Genomic DNA, 18,546 nt, shown 5'->3' with positions numbered 1-18,546 from the left:
ACTGTTCGAGAAAGTTGCATGGAGAGCGGTTGTTGTTGTTTAGGCTGCTTTAGCAGCTGTGAGGCACTGCTCTTTGTTCTCCCTACGGAGCTTCGTCCTGGTGGCGGGCGGCTGGGTACGCATACACCCTGCCGGCTGCGGCGGGGGGGGCGGGAGCGCCCATGTCTCCTCAGTGGGTGGAGGGCAGAGAAACCAACAGACACCTGTGGAAGCCAAAGATAAAAAACGTTGAGAAACTTTAAAAAGTGATGAGCCAAGGCAAGATTTTATATGAAAAAAATGTCTCTGAGGGTTCATGGAGAGGATACTAAGAGACACCTCGTCAGACCCCCATGGAAGCCCCTCAGAGGCCCTTCCCCAAATTTTAGTATGCTTGTGCAATGTATTAACATATATGTTAGGTTCTCTGGAAATAGGTGAAGTATCTCACAAATGACATCAAAGTTAATTTCTTTTATTGTATATAATGTGTGCCTTTGTCTTTTGGCATGCATGTTAGAATGATCCAGCGCTGCAATAAAGAATACCTGACTTCTCAAACTTCAAACTAAGTCTTAGAGGGTTCTTTTGAGACCAAATTTAAAGTAAACAGTTGGGTATTGATCAGATGGAAAAAGGAAGCCTGTGAAGTAAGGGTGCCGCAGGCAGATAAAGCTACAAATCACATGGTAGCTTTTGGATCGATGTGGAATTGGTTTTGCCCGGCAGAAGAAAAAGGAAGGTCTTCATTCAGCCCGTTGTTTCAGCTGTGTCTCTTCACAGGTTGCCCAGGGGTCTGGGTGCTGCCATGCCAAGAAAGGCTGTTATTGAGGAGAGTGGTGTGGCCGCCGTGATGCAGTTTGCTGTAGCCTCCTCTGGCTCTCTATGTCTGAAATGCTGGGGCTCAGGGCAGCTGCTCGCTTAAGATTTATATGTAACAGAAAACTACGGTGCATTTAAAAAGACAAGTAGTTATGAAATGAGCACTGAGTTGGTGGATACAGTGGGAAACGGAGGCAGACGAGGTGCCTCCTGGTGACTGCGTTGTTAGCCCGGTTTGTGTGTGTAGGGGTTGCCATAGCAGCTGCCAGCAACTCCCAAGTGCCCAGGCAGACCGCAGGCTTAAAAACCCCCTTGAGATTAAGCAAGTACCTCAGCCAGCACTCTGTGCCCGGCGTTTTGCAGTGGGACCTCCAGTTGTCGTGTAAGAAGGAGCTTAACCTGTCCCTCAACGGGTGAGTTCCCACCTGCAGCAGTCTGATCAGAGAGAAGTGACAGTTACACAATTAAAAATAAAGTTTTGGTAACAGGCAGCCTTAGAGGAGCTTTTGTTTGTTTTGTAAACTGCTTATATCTTCTCATCTTAAATTAGCAACCAAAGGCAGATTTTTTTTTTTTTCCTTTCTAGCCTATCATATTGCTGCTATAACAGGGATAAAAGTACTGAAGGTGTGGTTGGTGGTTACAATGTTATATTGTACGGTCATTTTCTGTATTGCTGATTTAGGCTGATTTTTGTGTGGTGGTGGAGATGGAGGAGACTCTGGGAGGTGAGACTGAATTAGGGGGAAGAGTCGAGCCCAGTTCCTCTCCTGATCACTCTGCAGAGCAGGAATCAGAACAACTGAGAGCAACGCAACTTTCTTCCAAACATGATATTGATCTCTGTCCACCTCTGATTACTATAAAAAAAGGTAAGGGAGAAAATAATGTTAAGTACTTCATGTTGGCTTTATATGGAAAAAAAAATCCAGGAAGAAAGTGAGAAACAATTATTAAGTAGAGTGCTTAAGTTATATATACTGGGTGGATACATGCTATTCTGAATGTGCCAGTGTAGGGACTGCAATGTGCAATTTTCAGCTTTATAAATAAATATGTATGTATAAATAAATACTTTTATATAAATATAAATATATATATATATATATATTTACAGGGTCATACACAGTGCAACTCTGATCACTTAGCAGATTTCCTAGCGTTGAATCATAGTAGCATGATTAGAACAATTTTTCTGGAATTAAAGTAAGTAGTACTCTATAGTATGGTATACTCTATAGTATGGCATATAGTATGGTGTATCTTTTCTGGAATATATTAACAGTGATAATAGATTGAATAATTAGTTCAAAGATTATTGAACGTGGCCTTGCAATGACATCAGACACCTCCCCCTTGTGGGAGCATCCCATAAGCGCCCCTGGATTTGTCTATGCCTACGCTGCTTCAGTGCTCTCTAACCTGATCCTCTTCCACAAGGTCAGGGAATACTGCAGCAAAGTGGGCATACATGGGTCTATGAGCCCTGGTGGGATGCACCCACAAGTACAGAGGGAGCTGGCTGATGTCATCGCCAGGCCACATTCAACAATATTTGAATACTCATGGCAATTGGGAAAGGTGCCTGAGGTCTGGAGGAAAGCTAATGTCACTCCTGTCTCCAAGGAGGGCAAGAAGGAGGGCCCAGGGAACCACAGGCTGGTCAGTCTCACCTCAGTTTTGGGAAGGTGATGGAGCACCTAATCCTGGATAGCATTTCCAGGCACATGAAGGACAAGAAGGTGATTTGGAGTGGTCAGCATGGATTCACCAAGGGAAGAAATGCTTGACCAACCTCATTGTCTTTTGCAGTTAAATAATTGGCTTGGTAGGTGAGAAGAGTGCAGTGGATACATTCTACCTTTTCTTTAGTAAGGCTTTTGACATTCTCCTGTTAGGAATTTTTTATTGTTCTCCTTGAGGTAAATTAAACACACATTTGTGCTGAAATATATTAAAAAAATGATAGTAAACAATGCATTGGACAGTCCTACTGCCATAACCGCTTCTACAAGAAGTCTGCAAAGATGCTTCACAAGGTGCTTCCTTATATACACTTGCACCAGCACTGGTTCTGTGAGCAACACATGGAGCCCCTCAGTCCAGCCTTGGGTCCATCCCCCAGCACCAGCTCTGCTGCCCAAAGGTAGACCCTGAGCTGCCCATTCCAGGATGGCTACAAGACAATATTGTGGCTGCTTCTTATCACCAAGGTAAACTACTCTCCCTCACAGGGAGTTGTTCTCTCTCTGGCATTCCCCCTTCCAGTCAGCTTAACCCCTTCTGCAGTTGGGCCTTCTTGCTCTACATTCCTGGATCACAAATTACCACTGCATAGCAGTTACAATTTGAATTTTTCCTTCACTCCTGTAAGATCTTCATAGAGAAGCTAATGAAGTGTGGGCTGGCTGAGCAGACAGTGAGATGGATTGAAAACTGTCTGAACAGACAAACTCAGAGGGTGGTGATCAGTGGTACAAAGTCCAACTGGAGGCCAGTAGGTAGCGGTGTACTCCAGGGGTCACTACTGGATCCAGTCCTGTTTAACATCTTCATTAATGATCTGGATGATGGGGCAGAGTGTACCTTTAGCAAGGCTGCTGATAACAGAAAACTGAGAGGGATGGCCGATACACCAGGGGGTTGTGCTGGCATCCAGAGGGACCTCAAGAGGCTGAGGAGTTGGGCTGGCAGGGACCTTAGGCAATTCAGCAAGGGGAAGTGCAAAGGCCTGTACCTGTGGAGGAGCAAGTCGAGCTACCAGTACACGCTGGGGGCTGACCACCTGGAAAGCAAATTGGCAGGAAAAGGCCTGGGGGGGTCTGGGTGGACACCAACTGGAACATGAGTCAGCAATGGGCCCCTGTGGCAAAGCAGGCTAATAATACTGTGGGCTGGATGAAGAGGAGTGTTGCCAGCAGGTCAGCACTGGTGAGGCTTCATCTGGAATAATGTGTCCACTTCTAGGCTCCCCAGTACAAGAGAGATATGGACATACTGTACAGAGTCCAGTGAAGGGCCATGAAGATGATGAAGGCACTGGAGCATCTCTTCTATGAGGAAAGGCTGAGAGAGCTGGGACTGTTTAGCCTGGACAAGAGAAGGCTCATCAGCATGTATAAATACCTGAAGGGAGGGTGTAAAGAAGATGGAGCCAGGCTCTTTTGAGAGGTGCCCAGTGATGGGACAAGAGGCAATGGGCACAGTCTGAACCACAGGAGGTTCTGTCTGAGCATCAGGAAACACTGTTCCACTGTGAGGGTGACTGAGCACTGGCACAGGTTGCCCAGGGAAGTTGTAGAGTCTCCATCCTTGGAGATATTCAAAAGCCATCTGGACATGGTCCTGGGCAACCAACTTTAAGTGGCCTTGCTTGAGCAGTGTGGGTTAGACCAGATGACATCCAGAGGTCCCTTCCAATCTCAACTATTCTGTGAATCTGTGATTAATACATTATAATCAAGGGAAAATAGACACAATCTGTAAGAAAATTTATAAGGAAATCTGTGCTATTAGAATATTAATTTTAGTCACATTCTCATTTTTTTAGACTAGATTAAACAGTGGTTCCTGAAAGTTTAGTGAACTGCTCATTAACACTACTGCATGCCCCACTGAGGATCTTATTTGCTGCCAAGGATGGGACCTAAAGATCATCTTCTCAGAAATAGAATGGTTGCTTTTTCTTGGACTAAAAGCAAGCTGTAGCAATTACAAATAGTGTTGTTCGGTGCTTTCAAATAATTACCTTTTCAAAGCTAACTAAAACAGTATTTCTGTTATGGAGAGATAAATCAATATTTAGGAGTGCTTTGTAATTAGTTTTTTTTAAAAGAGAAATGGTGGCTGGCTGGAGATAAGTTATTGCACTTAGTATTAGGAAAACATAAATACTCTTATTTGTTACTTAAATGACTCAAATATTCAAATCCTAATTTATAGGAGAACAAAAGTATGCAATAAATTTTTTATTAAGTAACTTCAAGGGCTTCACAGGCTCTTAAGGAGGCTGTCCTGGTTTTGGCTGGGATAGAGCTAATTGTGGGCTTTATCCTTCCTTGTTAGTAGATAGAATAGTGCCATGCTTTGGATTCAGTCGGGGATTTGATATGAGCAGAATGTTGATAATGTACTGATGTTTTCAGTTGTTGCTAAGATATCAAGGACTTTTCAACTTCTCAAGTCCTGCCCGTGTGCAGGGACACAAAAAGCTGGAGGGAAGAAGAGCCAAAACAACAGACACAAACTGGCCAATGGAATATTCCGTATCATCCAACATCACGCTCAGTACATAGATAAGGGTGGACTGGGAAGCTGCACTGGGGTTCCTGGGATGGTGGTTTCAGGGTTCTCTCTTCTCTGGGGTCGTGAGCCAGGAACAGGCTGGGCATTGGTCAACGGGTGCTGAGCGATCACACAGAATCACAGAATCATCTAGGTTGGAAGGGACCCTGGAGATAATGTAGTCCAACCGCTTGCCTAGCACAGTTCCCACCTACAGCATATCCTTAAGCTCTAAATCAACCCTACTCCTGAACACCTCCAGGGATGGGGAGTCCACCACCTCCCTGGGCAGCCCATTCCAATGCCTAACAACCCCTTCTGTAAAGAAATGCTTCCTAATATCCAGTCTAAACCTTCCCTGGCACAACTTGAGGCCATTCCCTCTTGTCCTGTCACTTTCTGCTAGGCTAAAGAGGCTCAAACCCAGCTCTCTGCAGCTTCCTTTCAGGTAGTTGTAGAGGGTGATAAGGTCTCCTCTCAGCCTTGTCTTCTCCAGACTAAACACCCCCAGTTCCCTCAGCCAGTCCACACAGGACATGTGCTCCAGACCCTGGACCAGCTTTGTAGCCCTTCTCTAGACATGTTCGAGTAACTCTATGTCCTTTTTGTAGTGAGGGGCCCAAAACTGAACACAGGAATCGAGGGGCGGCCTCACCAGTGACCAGTACAGGGGTCAGATCCCTTCCCTGTCCCTGCTGGCCACGCTATTGCTGACACAAGCCAGGATGCCATTGGCCTTCTTGGCCCCCTGGGCACACTGCTGGCTCCTGTTCAGCCGGCTGTCAATCAGCACCCCCAGGTCCCTCTCTGACTGGCAGCTCTCCAGCCACTCCTCCCCAAGCCTGTAGCGCTGCTGGGGGGTTGTTGTGGCCCAAGGGCAGCCCCCGGCATTTGGCCTCATTGAAACTCCTCCAGTTGGCCTCAGCCCATGGCTCCAGCCTGTCCAGGTCTCTCTGCAGAGCCTCCCTACCCTCGAGCAGATCAACACTCCCACCCAACTGGGTGTCATCTGCAAACTGACTGAGGGTGCACTCAATCCCCTCGTCTAGATCATCAATAAAGATGTTAAACAGGAGTGGCCCCAACACCCAGCCCTGGGGGACATCACTCGTGACCGGCTGCCAACTGGATTTAACTCCGTTCACCACAACTCTCTGGGCCCGGCCATCCAGACAGTTTTTCACCCAGTGAAGCATGTGCCCATCCAAGCCATGAGCAGCCAGTTTCACCAGGAGAATGCTGTGGGAAATGGTGTCAAAGGCCTTACTAAAGTCAAGGTATACAACATCCACAGCCTTTCCCCCATCCAATAAGCAGGTCGCCCTGTCATAGAAGGAGATCAGGTTTGTCAGGCAGGACCTGCCTTTCATAAACCCATGCTGACTGGGCCTGAGCATCTGGTTGTTCCTCACATGTTGTGTGATGGTACTCAGGATGAGCTTCTCCATCAGCTTCCCAGGCACCAAAGTCAAGCTGACAGGCCTGTAATTTTCTTGATCATCCTTTCGACCCTTCTTATACCTGGGCATCACACTGGCCAATTTCCAGTCAGGACCTTCCCGGTCAGCCAGGACTGTTTGTAAATGATAGAAAGTGGCCTGGTGAGCACCCCAGCCAGCTCCTTCAGCACTCGGGTATATCCCATCTGGTCCCATAGACTTGTGTATGTGATGCAGCAGGTCACTGACTGTCTCCTGGATTGCAGAGGGGTCGTTCTCCCAGTCTCTGTTTTCTGGCTGTGGAGGCTGGATTTCATCAATACAACTAACCTTGCTATTAAAGACTGAGGCAAAGAAGGCATTAAGCACCTCAGCCTTCTCCTCATCACTTGTTACCAAATTTCCTCCTGCATCTAGCAGGGGATGGAGACTATCCGTGGACTTTCTTTTGCTACTGACATACTTATAGAAACTTTTCTTGTTATCCTTGATTGCAGAGGCCAAATTAATTTCCAGTTGGGCTTTAGCCCTTCTGATTTCCACCCTGCATAGCCTCACAGCCTCTCTGTAATCACTGTGTGTGGCTAGCCCCTTCTTTCAAAGGCTGTAAACTCTCCTTTTCTCCCTGAGTTGCAGCCAAAGCTCCCTGTTCAGCCAGGGTGGTCTTCTCTGGCGTCGGCTTCTCTTAGAGCACCTGGGGACAGCCTGCTCCTGAGCCATTAACACTTCCTTCTTAAAGAGTGCCCAGCCTTCCTGGGCCCCTGTACCCTTCAGGAGAGTCTCCCAGGGGATCCTTTCAAGGAGGTGCCTAAACAAGACAAAGTCAGCCCTTCTGAAGTCCAGGATGGCAGTCCTGCTTAGCTCTCTCCTGGCCTCTCTAAGAACAGAGAACTCTAGTATTTCATGATCGCTGTGCCCTAGTTGGCCTCCAACCTCCACGTTGTCCACCAGTCCTTCTCTGTTCACAAAGAGGAGATCCAGTAGGGCACCTTCTCTGGTCGGTTTACTCACCAGTTGCATCAGGAAGTTGTCTCCCACACATTCCAGGAATCTCCGGGACTGGTCTCGTTCTGCCGTGTTGTATTTCCAGCAGATGTCTGGGAAGTTAAAGTCTCCCACAAGAACAAGGGCAAGCGATCGTGAGATTTCACCTAAGTGCCTATAAAATATCTCTTCCATCTCTCTGTCCTGGTTGGGTGGCCTATAGTAGACTCCTACTACAACATCTGCCCTGTTGGCCTTCCCCCTGATTCTAACTCAAAGACTCCACCCTGTCTTCACTACACCTGTGCTCAAAGCAATTATAACAGTCTTTAACATACAGAGCCACCCCACCATCTCTCCTTTCCTGTCTGTCCCTCCTGCAGAGCTTGTACCCATCAATTGGCACACTCCAGTCATGGGAGACATCCCACCATGAGCCCAGCTAACTCCTGCCCCAAGATCCCCTTCTCTCTCCGGGACAGGTGCATTACTCATTTGTATTTGTAATGCACACTGTGCATTACTCATTTGTATTTTCTATTATTACTATTATTATTCTCATTATTACTTTTATTTCAGTTATTAAACTGTTTTTATGTCAACCTATGAGTCTCCTTACCCTTACCCCTCCAACTGGGGTGGGGGAGAGTGAGCAGGTGGCTCCATGGTGTTTGGCTGCTGGATGGGTTTAAGCCATGACAGAGACTTAAACAATCAACAGAAGATAGTTACATACCCTAATGATATATGTCCTGGTTTTACTGCAATATTAGCAATCTTTATTCTTCAGATATTCTGTGTGCTCAAGTTGTCTTGCAAGTCTCTGCAAGTAGCAAGTTTGTCAGAAGTGCATGAGACTGACAATCAGAATTTAGATGAAGAAGTAACAGAAGAGGAATAACTGGGTTACAATAGCAAGTGTGAAAAGTGACAATATTTCACCGTATTTATTTTTTCCAGACCTGCTTCCTTCAAACTAGTACCTTAAATTGCTTTTTCTTACCTCTGCTGCTCTCAGTAAGGATTGTCTGCAATTGAACTTGAGATAAAAGCCATTATAAGACAACTTTTCCCTCTAATGGTTTCTAAGGGTTTCTGATGAGGCACAGGTTTGCTAATGTTCCTTTCATGTCTCATTTTCCCCAGCCTGAGAAGAAGTTAGCAGATATTGACACAACACTGCAGGTCTTGTAAATGCATTTATTGTGCACAAACCTGAATAATTAGAAGCTGTTACTTCCTTTAACTAGACACAGAAACTAAGCATCGTAGATGTGGAGGGGACGTGAAGACAAGGAGCACTGAACTAGGATCTGCTGTCACAGGATCACCTTTGACTGCTGTTCTTCCGGCAAGTGTTTTCAAGCTAAAATAGGTGGTGACTTGGATACGTTTTGTCTGTTAGATTTTCTTCTGTGCAGATTATTTTTGAAGTCTTTATTGACAAAATTTTGGCCTAATACTGCAGGGTGCTGAGTTCCTTCAGTCTCTGTTAATTATAAGGAAAAAGAACAGTGAACCCCTCAGTGTTAGGCCATTTACTTTCTGTGCTCACAATGTGTGTTGCTGGTATTTTGGTTTGGGTTTTTTTGTTTTTTTTTTTTATCATCCACTGGTTAATCCCCTTTCATTGCTGAGATGAAAATTAACATTGGTTAAGAATACTTAAATAATATCATGCTGCATCAGGGAAGGCATATGCAAAACAAGAGATCAAGCTGTTGGCATGGAAGCCAGAGAAGACGACTGACATAGATGAGTTACGACCTATATGGGAAAAGAATGAATGGTGAAGCAGAAAAGATGTAGCTTTTGGATATGTCAGAATGATACAGATCAACATCTACAGGTATTCAGGCATTCTTGGTATCTCCTGGTCTCACGGAGGTGTAGGTAGAGACGGGAGTGATGTAAAACGTCCATTCAGTGTCTGGGGTAAGACCAAATGGTAAGGAGACAAAGGTGGACATTGGCCAGCTTTTTTGTTTTTTTAATCCCAGAGTAAATCAGGATTGATCAAGTACAATTGCTAGTTTAGAGTACTGAGAAGATGATGTAATTTATCTTTGTTTCTTTGCAATAAAAATTGTGAGGTACAGAGACAGTCCAGACATCCCCAGACTCCAGATACTCATGTCAGTGGGAGCAGTATATAGAAGGAAATGCTGAGTGTGGTGACATTTTTATCCAAATCTTTAGTTTTCCATATAGATTATCTACTGACTTAGAAATGTTATTCAGCATATCTGTTTTCAGTCTTGTTCACACTGTTATGAAGATTTTAAAAAATCCTTTGTCTACATAAATTTCCTTCTTTATAATTTTGCTATTACCTTTATATGAACCAAATATTAAACATCAATTGTATATTTGTTCCAGTGGTGACTGATTTTGTAGTGGATTTGTTTATTTCCTTTGAGGTAATAACTTAATACTATGTAGTAAAATGCTTCCTGTATAGAGGTAAATCTGGTCCCATATCGGGAATATGGACATACAGAAGTTTGGAAGCTGGATTCAGAAAGCTGAGATTTGAATTAGAGCCTTTATAGTACTAAATTTGTATTGTGACCTTAGCCTGAATCCAAATCTGATTCAGAGGTCTTGATCTGAAGTTTCCAATGTGAAGTTTCCATTGTAGCAACTTTATATTGAGAAATAATTCTGGCCTAACAAGTTAATTATTACTGATCTTTTCCCTCTGTGTTCCTCAGATGTATTTTTTTTTAATGTTTCTTCTTGAAGTAGTTTATGAAACCAGCTTAAAGATAAACAATGTTATACAATCCTTAAGTGAGGAAAAATAAACTCTCTATAACAAACTTCTATTTTCTAGACAACTGGTAAGAAAAGTATAGTGCTTTCCAGTGAAACTAGGAAAGAACTAGCCAAGCAAGCCAAAGTCACCAAGGAGGAGAGAAGAGCTCAGATAGATGAAAGACACAAGTTTTTGATATCAAGATTAGCAGATGGGATAGGCTTAAGTGAGCAGCAAGTGGAGGAGGCCATTATTTCTGATGACAAGGTAAATATTATTTAAATTATTATTATTAAATAGATTTCCAAAAATTCCAGTCTTTTGAAACTACTTCGCAATTAATTACAATTGTAATTTTGTTTTTAGTTTCAACTTCTAGAACAATTTTTTGCCCCTAGTGGACTGAAAAAGTTGCTCTTCTTTTACCAAGATGTATTGCAGGTATGTTTCTGTTATCACTTCTGTAAAAGCAAAATTGCATTTTTTAAAAAGAACCCACACGACTGTTGAAAAATTCAGAAAATCTTAACAGAGATTTTTTTTGCTATGTATTCCTGCTGACGCAGAAGTCCCGGATACAGCTTATGCCAATGTGGAAAGAACTTGGATCTCATTGTTTAGGTACAGCCATCTTGGCTTACATGAAAACAGGAGAATGCCCTGGCATGGTTTGATACTGTTCTTGTTTGCACAAAAGAAAACTTAAAAATGGCCAAGTAAAGTAAAAACCCAGACTTCAGAAATTATAAAGATAATTGAGGCAAAGTGTTCACAGTATTCACAGTTTAAAATACTAGATTAGCTAACATAAGTTTTATAGGAATAGGGGAACTGTCTGTATAAGAACCATTTTGTCTTCTTTTGGTTTGAACTGCACCAACTACTATGGACAAAGCAGCAGTTCAAGAGGGTGAAAAATGATGCAGTTTCTCTCTAAATTAAGGTGGCTTAATCTTCAGGTCTGTCCCATTCTGTGTAAAATAATCTTAAGCTTGGAAAACTATAACTAGAAATAAGGTAGTTGTGGCCCCCAAGATGTATTTCTCTCCCTTTCAGTTTTGAGAAGGAGAAGCCTTTTCATAAAAAGCAAAGTCATTGTTCAGCTTCCACTGAGAGTGTGATATCAGAAGGTGTCAAGTGACCTTGAAATTGCCTAGCATGACTGTTAGGGGCTTCCTGAACTGCTGAAATCCTTCCTCAGTCCTTTCAGGTTTTGCCATTGAGGAGCCATGTTAGGGTGAGCTAACTCACCATGTGGTCGTATTTTAGGCTTGTTGGGAGAAAAACTCATAATGCTTGTCAGTTAAGTGCAAGAATGAATTACAGATTCATTATAACCTAGATAAAAGAACTTTTGAGTGTTACTGGAATTGCTTAGAGACTTTGCAAAGCACAGAATCAGCTCAGCTGTCAAAACAGTTTAATCAGTTTTTCCTTTCACTGGGACTGTGTGTGCACATTTCTGGGACGAACGTGTTCTTTGACTTCAATCAAGATGAAACTAAACATCTTGAAATTGTTTTCCTTAGCTAACAAGCCAGAAACAAATGACCAGCTTGGATTAAGTGAAATGTCTTATTTCTGCATTTGTTTTATTTATTTATTTTTTTAAACCATTAAAATATGAATTTATGAAGATTTTTGTTGCAAAAGTAGCATAGCATAAAAATAAATGTTTCTGATGGGAAGTATGTATGTCACCTCTAGCATCTTCCACCCTGTTCTGATGAGTCAAGAGATCTCATTAAATTGGCTGTTCTGTCAACAGTTTGGTTTCAATCATGTTGCAGAATTGAAGATTACTCAGGAGCAGTATCATACATGCTTGACCTTATCCATTTTTGGCTATTCTTGGAGACAAAATACTGGCCAGGGCAGATCATTGGCCTGACCTAGTAGGCATGTTCTTATCAGGATTTGTCAAAGGTCCTTCCTTCAGTGCAGCTCATCTCTCTTTTTTCACCAGCTTGGGTGCATAATGTTCACTTGAGACTGTGCATAGGAATTAGAAGATGCTGGAGTGGAAGTGGGGAGCCACCACTGTGTATCATACATCACACATTTAGTCTAGCAGGACCTGAACATTTAACTTTTTAGGAAGGGGCCTCTCCTTGACTGGAAAGAGAAATATACCTGTAGGCTTTTTCCACATTATTTTCTGTTACATTCTTCCAAGTTTCAACAGATTGTTTTCCAAAATATGTGACACAAAATTAGAGGGAAGCAGGTCTTTATTAGGCTTAAACTTTTTTGTTGCTTCAAAGAGATGAGGATGTGGATACTTCTCAGTGGAGAGGGACCAGTGGCAGCAAGGCTTCTCATCGGAGTAATGTATGGTTAAAAGACGTGGGCAGAAAACAAAATGTCTTTGCATTGTTGGCAGGATCTAGCTGACAATGTTGCTTGTGAGTCCTGCTTACAATTACATTATGACTTTACAGACTAGGCATATGACTCTTTCTGTGAGACATCCGGTTTGTTTCCATGGAGGAAGCTGCTCTAGGAATTATATTTTCTGAGATTTGTTTCCCTTTCTTCAGATTTAATTTAATTATATTTTCTGAGATTTCTTTCCCTTTCTTCTTTGCTTTTTTTTTTTTTTTTTTTTTTTACTGGCAAATGTGATATTCATGCAAAGCTTATTCTCTAGATAAAGCTAACCTCATGATTTCTATCTGGGAATTACTAACTGATTCAGAGTTAATTTAGTTATAATCCACATATTCAAATAGGATGAGGTATTTGTATGATATAAGTTTTTATTTTCTTAACCTCTTATTTATAATTTAATTGCTAGCAAAAGTCGAATGCATCATTGAGGTCAGATGGGTCAACGAAAGATTTGCTTCAGAAGAAGTTATTTATTACCATGGGATCTACTGAGGTATGGTTGAAAAATTCATTAGATGACATTCAAAAAGTAAAATATTGGAAAAACATAACAGTTGTGCAGTGTTAAACAGTTTTTTGTAATTCCTGGGTAGATATTGAAGTACTTAGTCCATATTCTTATAATGCAAAATCTCCCAGCATTTCTTGACCTGAGGTGTAGTTCACCAGTAAAGAAGTAGTGATTAATGGATTTGACTATCTGAGAGAAGCACAGGTCAAATAAACTCTTGTTAAAAAATTGCAGATCCTAACATTTTTGTTAATGACTGCATGTTAAGTATTTTCCAGTGTTTGTGCACTTCTAGTTGAAAAGTGCAGTTCTTCAGTGGTTTTGTATCTCCTTTCATATAATAATACTTCACATGACTCCAAAAATAACTTTAATAATTCCTTTATTCCATTCAAATTCTTAGACCAACCTCCCCACTGTCATATCTAAGCATTATTAGGCAGTGTATTCAGAGTAGTCATTAAGATTTCTGATTAATTTTCTTTCTTTCCATCTCTTTTGGGGGGAATTGGGTGTACCATATACAATTCTCTTTGAATAAGGCATGGTGCTGTCTTTTTTGTTTTGCCACAATGAGCTTGTAGTAACATTGTTATGTTAGAAAAGACATAGCTGAAAAATCCTTTCTTGCTTTTAGAGAAGTGAGGTTTATTCCTCTGCCAATCAGACCAACTGGGATGGCTTTCAAATTTATTATAGTTGAATTAGATTTAATAGATTAAAAATAAGCATTGTTGCAGTACTGATTTGAAACCTTTACATTACTTCAGTCCATCAAAAAGATGAGAATATATGTTAAAAAGTATTTGGAACAGAAGTTTTTAGTAATCTTTAAATTCCGTTTTTAAAAAATGAAATAGATGTAATTCTAAGATGATTCATTCTGGTCTAAATATCTATGAAAAATACTTAAAATATTTGAAAGCTGAGGATATCTTTATTTTTTTTCAGTGAATTTATGTTGTCAGAATCAGAAGGGGATTAGATAATCTCATGGATAGGTCCATAAACGGACGCTAAAATGATTAGAGAGGAATATGTCATCTAACAGGTCTCACACAATGGTTGCAGGTGATCAGGGAATGCAAGAGGAAGTAGCCTAGCTCACAAGCTCTTCCCGAACTGCATTTTCTTAGTAGAGATGCAACACTGGACTGGTCTGTCCAGAGGGCATTTTTGGCGTTCTCTTGTAAGTATTTGATTTGAGAGGGACAGATTTTCAAATACCCCACAAACAGTTCAGTACCTTTTGAGTAATTAATTTTTTACGATTTTGTTTTCAGCACATTTTAAAGTTGTACAGTAAAGTACTTTTAACTGTACATGTGTATTCTTTTTAACTGTATACATTTTGTCCTTTTTACAGGACTTTACAGGAACTTGTGCATTTTTCCTAAGGACGTCAGATAAAGTTATAACTGCATCAAACGTTTCCCAGGTCAGACCAAAATCATGCAGTGTTTGAAGTGTACTTATTTTCTTAGACCATTATTCATGCAACTGGAGTCAGAAAAAGAAGCGGGGAGTGCTTTCATGAAAATGTCTGGTTCTGCATTTAATTTTAGTTCTTTTATTTTAGTTCTTTTTCATCTGAATAAATATTTATGATAAAGTAATTTTCTAATGATTTAGAAATTAGCAACTGCAATATTTTTAAAAACAAGGTTTTAATTAATAAAATTTTATTGATCAGTCATTAAAATATAAATGTTAATGGCTATAGGGAATAAAGAACTAAACCAGGACATTTTCTTTTATGTAATGAGCCTAATAATGAAAATTCTGTGCTTACATAACTGTACCTTTTAAACTTCTAAAATATAATACTAGAAACTAACTAAAGCAAAGTTTTCCTGCCCCTAATAGCTTTAGTTGTATATAAGAAAAGTACTGTAACAGCCCTTTCTGACTTTCAGAAATACTCAAATTATTTGGAAATATTTGTGATGGAAGAGCATCCAGCTACTAACATCTAAGAATAAACATTAAAGAAAAAAATATAACTAGCCTGAATTCATATTCTCAAAAATATTGATGCACTCATTTTTATGCTGTACAGATTCTTCTCTTATTTGTTACTAATAGGTTGATGCGTTCCATTTGAACAGGCCAAAGCTGTAGTAAGTGTGTTCTCCAGCTACAGTCATGGAAATTAGTACTTCAGTTTCTGACAGTCACTTGCTTTATAACAATATTTTTACCAATACCTTATACAGGGGTGCAAAAGTAGTTTCTAGTCTTCCTCTTCTCACGCCCTATCAGTCCTGCTGTGCTGCTTCAATTGGGTATCTGTCAGAATTGTTGTCCAAACTCTTCAGTTAGCTGCCTTCGTGCCTTCTCTCTGTGGGTCTCTTGTGATCATATTCTTTTGGCAGAGGCTGTCATGTAGCTGTCATCAAACTTCATTCCTTATGCGAGGCAATATTTTAGATGCTATAGAAGGTAAAAAAAGCCCTAATTTTCAGACAGCCAGTCTTCACACTGATGAGGCTTGGAGCTCAGGCTCAGACTGGTTTGGCAAATTTTGATTTATCCTGAAGGGCTGTATAGGAACAGTTGGAAGGAGAACCTGAGAACCCCCTAGGAGTGCATGGATTTGTCCCCTATTTCTCAAGAGGAATAGCTGAATCTTCAGCATCCTGTGGAAATAAACGGATCAGCTTGTATGTTGACCTTGCTCTAGAGATTCAGAATTCTTGAAAGACTTAATTTTCCCTGTCTCCCCATCCCTGCAACAAATGCAAATACTGTCATATGGGAGAAACTGTCATTAAAGACTTAATTTTCCCTGTCTCCCCATCCCTGCAACAAATGTAAACACTGTCATATGGGAGAAACTGTCATTGTTAAAAGCATCTGAAGGCAAAAAATAGAGGTCAGTTCGTTTCTTCATTACCCTTCTGTCCTTTCCTTCTGCTATTTTGTTAGCACACCCTCTTGCAGAAGGAAGTAGTTTAGGAGCATTTCCTTGACAACAACCTTGTGGGGACTGTCTCCCAGGGAACATGCTTAGACCTGTAAAGAAATCTGGTCTTCCTTGTAATCACTTCTTTAAGTAGAATGATGCCTTGATTGTCATCCATAATTCGTCCACTTTTTGAGAAATAACTTTCTATCCTCTTGTACTCTAGTGGGATTATAATACTGTAATATTGTTAAGACTTAGTATTCCACCCATACATAACTAAATGTCTTAAATGTACTTCTTTTTCATGAAAGTGGGAAACTAGCAAGAAAAATGTCAGTGAAATTAGTAATCAAGATAGGCAAGAATGTCAAAGTCTCTACAAAAATTCATTTGTAATTGCCATTCTAAAACACTCTGTAATTACTCTTTGCACAGGCAAACATTGGGAGTAGAAGCATCCAGGGCAGAACTCGGAATGCTTTCTCCCATATCAGTGAAGCATTCATTATGACAGGGGAACAATCAGTGCATTTTTGTGCAGTTCAGAAGTTCTGAATGACACATACCCAGAGTTGTACTGGCTAGTCAGTATGGGTCATATTCAGAATATATACATTTGTAAGCAAAATGCCAGTGACAGAAAAGCCAACCAGTCCATAAGCAGATAGTTTTGGGAAGAGATTCAATCCCTCAGTTTCTCCAATTTATGCTTTTTGTTCTGCAATAAAATTCCACATCCCAGTACTGTCTTTCCCTGTCCCCAGCTTCAGCAGTTCACTGCTTCTTGCTTCACATTAACTAAAATAGACTATTTCAGTCAGAAGGGACCTACAGTGATCATCTAGTCCAACTGCCTGACCAATTCATGGCTGACCAAGTTAAAGTATGTTCTTAGAGACATTGGCCAAATGCCTCTTAAACACTGATAGGCTTGGGGCATCAACCACCTCTCTAGGAAGCCTGTTCCAGTGTTTGATCACCCTCTTGGTAAAGAAATGCTTCCTGAGCATAAGTTCATTAATGAAATAGAGAGAATGGCACAACTGAGAGAGGCACCTCTTGCCCGATAGATTTGTTATCCTTTTTTAGGCATTTATAATAGATGGAAGCTGTTCTTCTACAAGAGAAATATAGACATATAATTGTGTTAGATAATTAATGCATTGATGTTAAATGGTTGATTTTAATTGGTTGCTGGAGTCTTGCTATAATATGGGACTGACTCCTCTGGTGACTCCAACATAAGGGCAAGTTTTGGAATATCCAGTTGAATTTTAGTCTATGTCCAGTCCAAATTCAGCAGCTGGGGGCCAATATCCTCATGAAACCTTCATAGTTGTGGACTGTATATATGTCTGTCATGAGTCTGAATTTCACTCAAATAGTATATAATTTTGTAGAAGATTACATGCACTCTGCTAATTTTTGTTTCTTCTGGAAGGAGGTGAATTTTGGCATATTTGATTGTACTACTGGAAATATCCTTCAGGGCCTGGAATTTTTCTTGTCCCAAATCATGATACCAGCACTTAAATCCCAACAGGTAATCAAATATCTACCTTTTTCTCCAGAACATGTAGAATTAAGGCAAGTGGCTGTTGCAGTCCTGTTTGTGCATCAGTTGAACAAAACATGGAATACAAAAAGATGCAAGTCTAATATAGGCATTTATGGGAGTCATGCAATTTGTATAGAACTGTTTGATATTCATATAGTTATTGCTTATTTTCAAGCAGTAGCACCAGCTGTAATGCTCATGACAAAGGAGAACATAGCATAGCAGCCATACTGAAGTAAAACTGTGATGATGTAATTAAAACTAGATTAAATCTGGGTTGAAAGAAATGTCAAGTTCTTCTGGCAGCACAAGGGACCAGTCCATGATCTTATTGTACTGTGTGGACAGCAAGCTGTATCACACAGGACTGTATCACAGCCAGAGTATCCAGCTTATTTGCGTTGTCCTTGTTTTGTGGCACTCACAAAGCATCACAGTTCTGTTGCCTCCAGAAGTACACGTTCAGAGGTAAGAAATATAATGAGGCTTGCTGTCTGTCGAGAGTGATGATGATGATGTATGTTTTTACCATATGCTACCAATTTCTCTCACCCAGGAGTGGGAAGGGAGATTAGAATCTGTTTTCTCTGTTCAGAGAGAACCAAATCAGACTGAAAAAAATGACAACAATTCAGTGTGAAGAGAATGAGAGCAGGGAGACATTTTTATTTCTTGAGAACCTCTTGCTTGTTTGTCTCTTCTTGTCTAACACAATAATTAAATCAATGCACACTTTAAAGTAATTTATGTTATAGTACAGATGAGTGTATTTTAAAGGGCATACTGATAAATCTTTATATACTGCCATGAATAAGAAATACCTTTCAAGTGAAAAATAAGATACCTTTTGTGTTCAAAAAAACAAAAGTGTGACCCTCGTTTTACTCTTTTTTTTTTTTTTTTTTTTTTTTT

At 40.8% G+C, this 18,546-nt stretch overlaps 1 protein-coding gene across 1 annotated transcript in view; it reads left to right on the top strand.

The window, feature by feature from the left end:
• Positions 1-1,510: 1,510 nt before the first annotated feature.
• The window catches only part of LOC113476231 (dynein heavy chain 5, axonemal-like), a 170,286-nt gene continuing 153,250 nt past the window's right edge, over positions 1,511-18,546 (top strand). The window contains exons 1-7 of the mRNA XM_026841585.1: positions 1,511-1,673; positions 8,759-8,859; positions 10,345-10,533; positions 10,633-10,707; positions 13,064-13,150; positions 14,535-14,606; positions 17,518-17,619. Coding sequence (XP_026697386.1) covers positions 1,511-1,673; positions 8,759-8,859; positions 10,345-10,533; positions 10,633-10,707; positions 13,064-13,150; positions 14,535-14,606; positions 17,518-17,619 — 789 coding nt within the window. The remainder of the gene's footprint in view (positions 1,674-8,758; positions 8,860-10,344; positions 10,534-10,632; positions 10,708-13,063; positions 13,151-14,534; positions 14,607-17,517; positions 17,620-18,546) is intronic.

Source organism: Athene cunicularia (genome assembly GCF_003259725.1).
Source record: "Athene cunicularia isolate RWA chromosome 2 unlocalized genomic scaffold, athCun1 chr2_part1, whole genome shotgun sequence".
Classification (NCBI taxonomy): Eukaryota; Metazoa; Chordata; class Aves; order Strigiformes; family Strigidae; genus Athene; species Athene cunicularia.
Note: the sequence above shows the minus strand (reverse complement) of the source record. Positions and strands in the feature narration are given on the sequence as shown.